Raw genomic sequence first — 11,257 nt, 5'->3', positions numbered from 1 at the left:
CGGTCAAGAGGGTCCCGGGCTGGCTGACTAGCCGCCTGCCTGAATCGGAGAGCCCTGGATCCTCATAAGAGATCTTGTTCCAAGAAAATAATAAGGTGGATGACCCTTGAGAAATAACACTCAAAATTGACATGTGGCCTGTGCACGCATACACATACATGTGCATGCATATCCCTCCACACACGTGCACATCCACATCCATCTCCCCTCTCCCCCAAAGAAGAACTTTTTGGTTCTCTGGACCCTGAGCTAGAATAAAGGTGCCTGTGTGTCCACATTCCTTCTTGGAGACGGTGAAGGGACCTGTCTTCTTCCCACTTCTGGCTTCTGGATGTCACCTGCTTTGCCTCATCTTGGGGTCCCTCCCCCAGTGGTCAGGGTGACTTGCTTATGCTGCCAAATCTGTGGGTATCTCTTCTGCCTGCATCCTCCCTCAGCACAGGGATCCCAGATCCCACGGATGAGGTGTAGGTGTCCTTAGGGGCCATTCTTATGCTACTGATGTTCCTTAAGAGACAGACAGGAGAAAAACCAACCAAACAAATGAAAACGGCATTCGGGCGATTGTGAAATTGAAACAACCCACACTCAGGAAGCGATGGAAGTTAGGAGCTCCTAACTGGCACACGCAAGTCCTCATTTGACCTTAAGCTGCCACTGTTTGTGCTCTGCACACACAGGTCTGAGTGCTGGACACCCAAGGATGATCCTTGGGGGAGGGGGGCGTATGTGGAACTTGAGGGATGTACTGTAGTGGGAGGAATGGAAGATGGCCGTCGCTCTGAGGGAGGAGCTCAGAGGAGAGCGCCTAGGGTGGTGTCAAGGAACAAGTCCAATGGTACTGAGTGAGAGTGGCCAGGGTGTGAGCCAGCGAGTTGGGAGGATTAAGTACATCAACACCTGAATGGCATGGCTGCCGGTACCTGGTGTCTGGCAGACATTGGCTGAGTGGGAGGGGGAGAAGGCTGTAATGAGTCTGGGCCAGAGTTTACAGCAGGAACTGAAAGTTGAGATGTGGGTGGAGCAAGCAAGAGTAAGAGGCGATCTGGAGATTGGCCTGAGTAGTCATAATGATAATAATGCTTAAAACACTGCAGCGGACACCTGGGAAGGCCAGCTGCAGCAGACACCTGGGAAGGCCACACTGCAGCAGACACCTGGGAAGGCCACACTGCAGCAGACACCTGGGAAGGCCAGCTGCAGCAGATACCTGGGAAGGCCAGCTGCAGCAGACACCTGGGAAGGCCACACTGCAGCAGACACCTGGGAAGGCCACACTGCAGCAGACACCTAGGAAGGCCACACTGCAGCAGACACCTGGGAAGGCCAGCTGCAGCAGACACCTGGGAAGGCCACACTGCAGCAGACACCTGGGAAGGCCAGCTGCAGCAGACACCTGGGAAGGCCAGCTGCAGCAGACACCTGGGAAGGCCACACTGCAGCAGACACCTGGGAAGGCCAGCTGCAGCAGACACCTGGGAAGGCCACACTGCAGCAGACACCTGGGAAGGCCGGCTGTCGCCAACAGCTTTAGGACCGGGTAACTGGCACTGTGTCAGATGTCTTTATATGGGCTCATATATAGGACTCTGCAAAGGGTACCATTTTGGAGCATGGGGACAATAGTGGGGTCCTTCAGAAGTGGGGTCCATGGAAGGCTTCCCAAACACCTCACAGCTCACCCTGGGCTCATCCAGAGTCCTTCCCTGAATCTCCACAGCCAAATCCACCAGTCACTCTTGACCCGTGAATTAGGGTGTATCAGCCTCAGTGACAGATTGGTCCCTGAGTCTCAGATCCTGCCACGATGGATCAGACTTTCAGAACAGCTGGTCCTGATAGCAGGCAGCTTTGCTTAGCTCTTTTGTGGTGCTACGCCTGTTCAGTCTGCTGTCGAGGGAAAGGGTGGCATGGCATGGGGGCAGGACTTTAGAGATCAGGCCTGGGAGTGGCACGTGTCAGTTCTGCAAGGATCCACTGGCTAAAGCTTGGGTTGGGGAAGTGTCTTGATGCCAGGGAGCATAAGCAGCAAGGCTTGCTGTGTGAGCAACTCTGGAGTGTCCCTTCTCTTCACCTGTTGTCGAAGGCTAGCCCCCTCAGCCTGTATGACTAGTGCCATTCCCCTGGCTGGTCTTCACCCCAAGCGGCAGCCCCTTGCTTTTTTCTGAGGTGTGGTGGTGAGACACGATGTCGTTTAGCCTAGACTGGATTTGAACTTCTGATCTCCCAGCCTCCAGCTCCCAAGTGGGGGCTGCCATGCCTGGCTCTGAAAAGCAAAGCAAAATAAAACAAAACAACAAACAGATTATAGTGGAACTGTGTGTGTTTTTGCTTAGAGTTTTCCCCTGGTTTTCAATTATCCTGAAGAATCAGCCTGGGATCTGGAAAGGTGGCTCAGTGGTTAGGAGCACTGGCTGCTCTTCCAGACCTGGAGTTTGATTCCCACATGGTGGTTCATAAGCATCCGTAACTCCAGTTCCAGGAGATCCTACACTCTGTTCTGGCCTTCACGGGCACTGTGCAAGTGGTACACAGCCATACATGCAGACAGATATAAAATAAAAATTAAATAATAAAAAAATGAATTTGTGGACGTTACTTCTGCCTGGCCCTCCTGTCTGTCTCTCCAGCCCGCATCCTAATTCTCCTGATTCCAGTCACACCAGCTTCTCTGCTGTTCTCTGTCACCAAGTCACCTCCCTTCTGCTTTTAGCGAGGAACCTACATGTGTGGCCTGGATTTCCTCTCTGGTCACTCCTGGATGGTTTGGCACGAACCCCTCCAAGCATTTTCCTCCTTCATCACACCTGTCTTACTTCATCTTTTCGTGCATTTGTCAACCCTCCCTGCTTGCTGGCAAGCCCGTTCTACTCCCACCGGGAATGGAGGGCACCAGAGGGCGCTTGGTAAATGTTTGCTAAATGATAGACGGGAGGAAGGAAAGGGTGCTGAGCCCCCAAGACCTAGGGCGAGTTAGGGATGGTGCTGTGCACACCTGGGCCCGGTCTCTGCTCCAGATGTCCCTGCGGGCACCTGCGTGGGTTAGGGCGGGGAGCGTCGGGAGAGCTCAGAGCCCGCCCCCTGCTGTACGCGGGGCGCGGCGGGGACGGAGCGGGCGCCGTCGGGGCGCACTGAAACCCGCACTCGGAGCGGAGGAGCCGCGATGAGGAAGCAGAGCGCGCGCACGGCGGCGCTCATCCTGTGCATCCTGTCCTACCTGCTGGTGGGCGCCGCGGTCTTCGATGCGCTGGAGTCCGAGGCGGAGCGCAGCCGGCAGCGACTGCTGGCTCGGAAGCGAGGCGAGTTCCGCAGAAAGTACCGCTTCTCCGCCGACGACTACCGCGAGTTGGAGCGCCTGGCGCTGCAGGCCGAGCCGCACCGCGCCGGCCGCCAGTGGCGCTTCGCGGGCTCTTTCTACTTCGCCATCACGGTCATCACCACCATCGGTGAGCCCTCCGGAACCTCCCCTCTGCCCCGCTCAGTCCTGATCTCTCCTCGGGTGCGATCCTACCCCCGCCCCTGTGACTTTGGAAAGGGCATGTTAGCTCGCTGAGGCTTATTTGCCTCGCTGAGAGAAATGGGGGCAATCAGTTAGCTAACGCAGGGCTGTAGGCATCAGTAAAGGATTGCACTGAGACGGGGTGGTTGGAAGAAACTTCAGGCTCTGGGTGTGAACAGAGTGAGGCTTCCTTGTCCCATTCTCAGCTTTGTGACATTAGATAAGTTTCTTGACTCCTCTGAGCCACAGTGCTCTTTGAAAACTAGGATTGCCGATAAGTCTTGCAAGGAGGAGGCAGATTATTATTAAGGAGATAATGTGTGCAGATCGTTTTAGCATAGGGCCTGACCCACAGAAAACATTATGAACATAAGATTGCTTGTATATAAGATAACAATTATTCTGTTAACCCCGTGATATCGGCACTCTCTGTTGTCTTTTGACTTCTGTTTGGCTAGTGTCCTAAAGCCTAGTAGATGTGCAATAACTTGTTAAGGGAATGACTAATTACCAAAGCTTTCACCACACACTGGGGCATCCAGAGGAGCCCTGTGTATACCATTTGGACTCCAGCTGTTACCATAACCACATCTGGCCAGGACCTGAGGGGCTAAGCCTGGGGAACTTGCAGAAGAGAGAACCAAGTTCTCCAGGGCTTGGAACCTGTCAGCTAGCCACTTGGTTCAGGGCTCTAGCTGTCTGACTAAGACGTCCCTGTGGCCCCCCTCACAGGAGCAGACCAGAAGCCCACACCTTGGAGAATGCACTTGCAAAAGAGCCATGGGTTTGAGTACCCATGCAATTCCAAAGGCTGAGTTCTGAGTATCTCCTGCTACCTGAATTCATGGGCAAGCGACTGTGCCGTCTTGGCACATGTTTTCGTCAAAGGCAAAAGGCAAATGCTCTACCTTGCTGGGGGAATGAGAACCAAGCACGGGCCATAGGCTGTGCAGGCCTCGCCTGATAGTAATAATTTATTATTTGCCATGTGTAGAGCCAGCTCCCATTCAACACTTCTGCCCTCTCTTGTCTACAAGTCCCAACCTCAAGACAGGCTCATTTGCCATACCTACAGAGGCTGTGCCTTGTCTGAGGCCTCTGCCCCTCTGCCCCTTCCCATGTTTTTGGACAGCCTACCAGCCAGGTTTAGCTCCTTCCCTCACTGATCTGAAACCCAAGCTAGGGAAAGAAACAGAAGGGGGAAAAAAAAAGATTAAAACCAACCAAACAAAGCCAAAACCTAACTGAAGAGAAACTGGAAATGTTTTTGCTTTTCTGGCCACTTGGGTGACTCAGAAAGTGTGGAAGTGGCTACCATGGCTCCTGCCCTCCAGGAGTTCAAAGTAGGGATGGGGCAGAGTGTATCCCTCCCCTGGTACCACAAGGAGGCAGCTCATAGGGCTTTAAATGTTTACGTTACACTGAGACTTTAAACATTGTGTACGTTCACATTGCACGTTTCACCAAGGTGTGCAGGGTGAAGAGGAAACTCCCTCCTACCCCCCATGTTCCTGGAAGCCTTTTGGTCTAGTGTATATTAGTTGTACGAAGCAATGGGTTTCAGTGAGGCATTTTCCAACGCACACACATCAGGCACTCTGACCATATGCACCCACCACTTTCTCTTGTCTTTCTCCCCTGGATCTGTTCCTTTTCCCAAGTTCTTTTCCCCTCATCTATCTCCTGTCTCTTTAAAAAAGCAAAAAAAAAAAAAAAAAGCAAAACAAAAACAAAAACAAAAAAACACCCAAAAAACCTAGATTCCACACGAAAGAGGAATGGTGTCATTTCGTCTTTCCGAGCCTCTATCCTGTCTCTTAACCCAGTCATTCACCTCCCTGGCTCACACACATCTTACCTGTCTCATGCATACTTGCAGCTACATGCTCTGTGTACCTGTTCCTTCAAGCACCACGCATGAAATACGGATATTATATCTATCCTGCTCTTTTCAAATGGAGACAGGGTCTCATGTAGCCCAGGCTGGCTTTACAGTCGCTATACTGTGTAGCTGAGAATAACGGAGGACTTACGGTCCTCCTGCCTCAGCCTCCCAAGTGCTTACAGGTGTGTGTCCCCATGCCTGTCTTTTATGTGACACTGAGAATTGAACCTGGGACATCAGACATGCTACTCAAATACTCTATCAATTGAGCTGTAGCCCAGACCCTGATTTAGTATATCGTAGTGCTTTTTAACGTCAACCCTAAAGAGCCACGTCATTTTTTTTTAAGGTTGAATATCAGGGCTTCTCAACCTTAGAAGCACTGACATTTTGACCCAGTTAATTCTGTAATGGGGCCTGTCCTGTGCCCTAAAATATATTGATAATATCCCCAGGCTCTGCCTCTGGATGCCAATAACATATGACATTACAACATATACACACACAGCCATTGCCATCCCCTAGTAGAGACAACTAAGAGTTTCCTTAGGTATTGTCAGATGTGTGCATGGTGACAAGGCCACTATGGTCTGGTGTAGTGTCCTATCATCTGGATGGTGCTGATATGAATCTAACCAGGCCTCCTCTATTGATGGATGAGTGCTTATTTCTAGCTTTTGCCATGACCACGGTGGCAGCTCCTGAGTCCTGGAGGGCTAACTGTGGAGCTACACAGGTCTGGGGCTCTGTATGTTTTACCTTTGAGCCAACAGGACAGGTCTGCTGGAGGAGGGATATTCCCTATGAGGGGTGGGCTCCCTCGCTCTTCAACAGCCTGGTTATGAGCCCATGCAAGCTATCGTTGCTCTCTCCAGAAAGAGACACATTTCCACAATGGCACAGTGACACATGACTCAGGGAAGCCCACGCATGCCTAGATCCATGGGGGAATCAGCGAGCAGAGCTAGCACCAGAGATACCCAGAGCCAACTGGTGTTTAGTGAAGGCTGACAGGGTGGTAAAAGATGAGGAGGAATTTGAAGGGAGCAGGGGGCCAGGAAGGGGGAGAGAAGACAGTTCAAGGAGGAGGAAAATATGAAAGAAGGAGTGTGTAGAAGTGACTTTCTAGTAGGGACCAGATGGGGTGTACCTAAAGAATGTCGGCATAAAGAGGGTAGATCTGGAGACTGGGGATTAGAAGAATGGCTGAGGCTGGGGAGTGGAGAGGAGAGAGGAGGGGTGAGTCTGGGGAGTGGAGAGGAGAGAGGAGGGGTGAGTCTGGGGAGTGGAGAGGAGAGGAGAGAGGAGGGGTGAGTCTGGGGAGTGGAGAGGAGAAGAGGGGTGAGTCTGGGGAGTGGAGATGAGAGGAGAGAGGAGGGGTGAGTCTGGGGGAGGAGAGGAGAGGGGAGAGAGGAGGGTGAGTCTGGGGAGAGGAGAGGCGAGGAGGAGAGGAGGGGTGAGTCTGGGGAGGAGAGAGAGGAGAGAGGAGGGGTGAGTCTGGGGAGAGGGAGGAGAGAGAGAGAGGAGGGGTGAGTCTGGGGAGTGGAGAGGAGAGAGGGAGGGGTGAGTCTGGGGAGTGGAGGAGAGAGGAGGGGTGAGTCTGGGGAGTGGAGAGGAGAGAGGAGGGGGAGGCTGGGGAGTGGAGAGGAGAGGAGAGAGGAGGGGGAGGCTGGGGAGTGGAGAGAAGAGAGGAGGGGTGAGTCTGGGGGTGGAGAGAGAGAGGAGAGGTGAGGCTGGGGAATGGGGAGATCTAGAGGGGTGAGGCTGGGGAGTAAGGAGGTGAGAGGGACCTGATGCTGGGGGATAAGAGGAGGGATGAGGCTGGAGATGGGGAGGTAGGTGTAGGGGTGAGGCTGGGGGATGGGGAGATGAGCAGAAGGGTGAGACTTGGAAGTGAGGGAGAAAAGGAGCTGGGGGTTCCTTGTGAGAACTGGAACCCTGTAGGTACTAAGAAGTCACTGAAGATGTCTCCTGTCCCTCCTACCAACACATAACTTGCCAAGACTGACTGACATTTTCTGTACTCTGTAGGTTGTCAGAGCACCTGTCAGGTACATGCACACCAAGTCACGGAACCTTTCCCGTACCGCCCAAATTCTTCACACCCTTCAACCTCCAGGCCAAGCAGCCACAGAGCTATTCTGTCTCTCCAGCTGTTGGGTCCATGCTTTGGGGCTGGACTTCCTCCATTGGGCAAAATACGGTTAAGATCCATCCTTCGCTACCTCTGGGAACAGAAGTTGGCCCAACCGAATTCTGTGGTTCTGAAGGACCACGGGTGGACTATCCACCCCCAGGGGGAGGGACACTTGGGTTGTGAATAGCCACGCAGGAGTTCAGAAGACAGGAATGACATGGGTGGGGCTTGGAGCTCCTGGGGACAGGAGTGCCTTGGGACAGGCTGGGCTCTCAGAACCACATCTCTCTTCCTACACAGGGTATGGCCATGCTGCTCCAGGCACCGACTCGGGCAAAGTGTTCTGCATGTTCTATGCCCTCCTGGGCATCCCCCTGACTCTGGTCACCTTCCAGAGCCTGGGCGAGCGGCTGAACGCGCTGGTACGGTGTCTGCTGCTGGCAGCCAAGCGCTGCCTGGGCCTGCGGCGGCCACACGTGTCTGCTGAGAACATGGTGGTGGCTGGGTTGCTGCTGTGCGCTGCCACCCTGGCCCTGGGCGCCGCTGCCTTCGCGCACTTCGAGGGCTGGACCTTCTTCCACGCCTACTACTACTGCTTCATCACCCTCACCACCATCGGCTTCGGAGACTTCGTGGCGTTGCAGAGAGACGAGGCGCTGCAGAAGAAGCCGCCCTACGTAGCCTTCAGCTTCCTCTACATCCTGCTGGGGCTCACAGTCATTGGTGCTTTCCTCAATCTGGTGGTCCTGCGATTCCTTGCCAGCGCTGACGCCCCGGAGCGCGCAGCTCTCCGCCGTGCTAGCGTGTTCCGCAGGGGGGCGCCCGAGAGCCGCGTCCGCATCCCTTACCCCTTTCATCCGCTGGAGACCTGGGCCCGTGACAACCCGGCCTTCTCACCCCCTTTGAGCCCAGAAGCCGTGCATCATTGCCACAGCAGCCCGGACAGACTCCGGGCCCGGAGGAAGTCCATCTGACAGTCTTCTCCCACTCGGGGCCAGGTCTGGCCAATGTCTAGCTCTGCCTGTTAGCAAACCCACCCTTCTTTCTGGCTTGGAGGGGGTTGAGGTTCCCGTTACCATCTGTGGATCATCCCTTCTAGATATACATGAAAGCTGCACTAACGGCACAAGCCGACTCCACAGCCACCTGGAGGTACACTGTTCAGTCTAAACTTGTAGGAAAATGTGGCCATCAGCCCCTAGGAGGGGTGATGCCTATCTGGTCCTTCAGAGGATGACAAATGGCTAGTTTCCACTCTGAAGAGGACACACAAGATACCTTGCAGGGGAAAGGTATGACTTTAAACGCCAGAATTCTACTAGTAAGGCTGGATGCTCATGCTAGAAGCATGGATATAAACAGACTCAAGGGAATGTATGGCTCAACAGTGGGCATTTTTTTTGTACTATACAGACGACTGCATTTTCTTTGCTCTGCATGAGGAGTGGAATTAGCCCGTGTGTAAATGGTTGTTCCCACTGTCAAATAGATGCCCTGTCCCTGGCCAGCCCCTTTTGGATGAAGAGATCACTTCCCCATATCACTACCTATAGGCAGTTCAGTGCTGTGGGATGAGTTCCCTTCTGGGTCCCACTGATCACCAGCAATATATCTTTGGGATTCTCATCACTTTCCTGGGCCTTAGCTTCCCCGTCAGTAAAACAGGGTTCATCTGAAGGCCCTGATTCACATAGGCACCTGTGGCAGAGTTTCCTGATGCAGGCATAGGGAGCGTTGATGAGAGCGTTGGAAGAACCTTGGCATCCTAGAGCACTCATTCCTTAAAAGGCCAGCATCCTTTAACTTCCCAGGTAGAACTGTCTCCATGCAAAGCAAGAGCAAAACCAGGGTAGAAAAGCCAAAAACTTTAATTTCCAACATGAGCGATATAGTCATGAATACAATGCCATGTGACCCGCTCCAACTCAGACGCCCCCAAATCCCTCCCTCCCTGGAGGACCAGGCTGTTCCTGCCCCCCAAGAGGAAACAGGGAAAGGTGGGTAGATGAACGGAGGCTCCCAGCCCCAGGACTCTGGGGTCCCACCTTCCTGCCACCTTGCAGGACGGCAAAAAGGACTCAGAAGTAACACCTACGTCTACTTCCAGCCTCCGGCCCAGCCCATACAGGATCTCTTGATGAAACGAAAAACCCCTGGGGCTTGCTAGGTAAGCCTATAGAAACTCTCTATCCACCAAGGTCCTGTTCTGCAGACACAGGCCCCCTTGGAAGGCCAAGAGAACCATTGCAGGGGACGGGAAAGGGGTCTAAGGCTCTGGGCCTAGTGTAGTGCTGCTGCTCAATAAATAAATGCAGGTGACCTTGCCTGGTGCAACAGCTCTGCCTTGGGAGAATGTGGGAGCCCCTGTGCTGTTCGCGAACCCCAAAGTACTCAAGAAGCTCCTGCCTGAAGGAACCTGGAGGTGAACTGCTTAACTGCCTCTGTTACGTGCTTGCACGCCTGTGCTATGGACCACTGGAGAGCGAGCTGGCTCTGTCAACGCCATAACGTGAGCAAGCACCTTTCTCTCTCTCAGGACCTTCGTTCCCTCCTGAAAACAAGGCTGACAATTGCAAGCATCCCTTCCCTGCCTATTCGGGGCTCTGATGGGGGTCAGAGTGAAATCACGGGGGACGCGCCGTGGGAGGTGTTATGGGATGAGGTGCTTCTGAAGGTTAGAGAGGACTTCCCTGAGCCCCCGCTCTATGAACCCAGAAGGGAACTTGTTTTTTTTTCTCACCCCACCCACTCGCAGCTAGACCTGAAGAGGTAATGACCCAGAATAAAACCCTTCAGCTCATGATCCCTGGGGAGATAGCCCAGGACATCCAGGCCAACCCCGTACCCCTCCCCCCAGCCGCCCTCTTCTCCCAACTCAAGCCCAGAAAAGGCACTAGCCCAGGAAAGAGAGCCAAGCAGGGCAATGCCACCTGTGCCTAGAGGACAGAAATGATGATGGTGGCACCCCTGAGTGGTGGTCTCCCAGCTTTGTCCCCCCAGTGCATATTGCTGAGGGCCCTTAGCCAAAACACTTCCTGCTTGCTATGGCCTGAGTTTCCTAACCTCTCAGATGGGCTACCGTTTGTCCTGTCATAACTGGGAGCCACTAAGAGGCTCCAAAGAGAAGCAATGGAAAGGATGAGAAATGCTGTCCTCCTTCATCCTTCCCTGGCACTAGCTCAGCATGAGACATGAAGGGGAGACCTGGGTGGAAATGCCAGTGGACCTTCCAATGACCCCACGATGGCTCTCCTCAGGCAGGGCCTTGGTATCCTTTTGTTTTTTTTTTTAATGCAAATTGAGTAGAGAGCCACAGGCCTGTCCCTTCAGAATGCAGAGGCATTCTGGGTAAGGAAAATGGAGATGGCTCTTTACACGACAATCCTACACATGACCTTTGTCCAGAGGGAAGAAAGAAACACTCTTAGAGACACAGCACCAGAAAGGCTCCCCCCCCCACTCCACCCTCTCGACTCCCCTCCAGACGGTAGAGTTTGAGTTGACAGAGGGTCGGACAGCAGTGGGAACAGGCTGGGCTTGTTGGTCCCCAAGGCTAAGGATGAAAATCACTCCCCGTCCCCAAGCCCCGTCCAGTCCTTTGGTGAGGACAGAAATGGGTCCCACACCCAGTGGTCACAGCCCCTCGGGCACACGCTTACAATGGTACAAAGAAATGGGGCTCCAGCCCCCCCCACTCTACCCCTCCAGGAGGTGAGTGTGATTTCACAGAACAAAC

At 53.6% G+C, this 11,257-nt stretch overlaps 1 protein-coding gene across 1 annotated transcript; it reads left to right on the top strand.

Annotated features, from left to right (window-relative positions):
- The first annotated feature begins 3,089 nt into the window (after positions 1-3,089).
- Kcnk15 (potassium two pore domain channel subfamily K member 15) lies at positions 3,090-9,845 on the top strand. Its single transcript, XM_032904867.1, has 2 exons — positions 3,090-3,446; positions 7,822-9,845. The coding sequence occupies exons 1-2, from the start codon at positions 3,164-3,166 to the stop codon at positions 8,493-8,495; spliced, it is 957 nt and encodes a 318-aa protein (XP_032760758.1). The 5' UTR covers positions 3,090-3,163; the 3' UTR covers positions 8,496-9,845.
- The last annotated feature ends 1,412 nt before the right edge of the window (positions 9,846-11,257 follow it).

This window comes from Rattus rattus, chromosome 5, assembly GCF_011064425.1.
Source record: "Rattus rattus isolate New Zealand chromosome 5, Rrattus_CSIRO_v1, whole genome shotgun sequence".
Taxonomy (NCBI): domain Eukaryota; kingdom Metazoa; phylum Chordata; class Mammalia; order Rodentia; family Muridae; genus Rattus; species Rattus rattus.
Note: the sequence above shows the minus strand (reverse complement) of the source record. Positions and strands in the feature narration are given on the sequence as shown.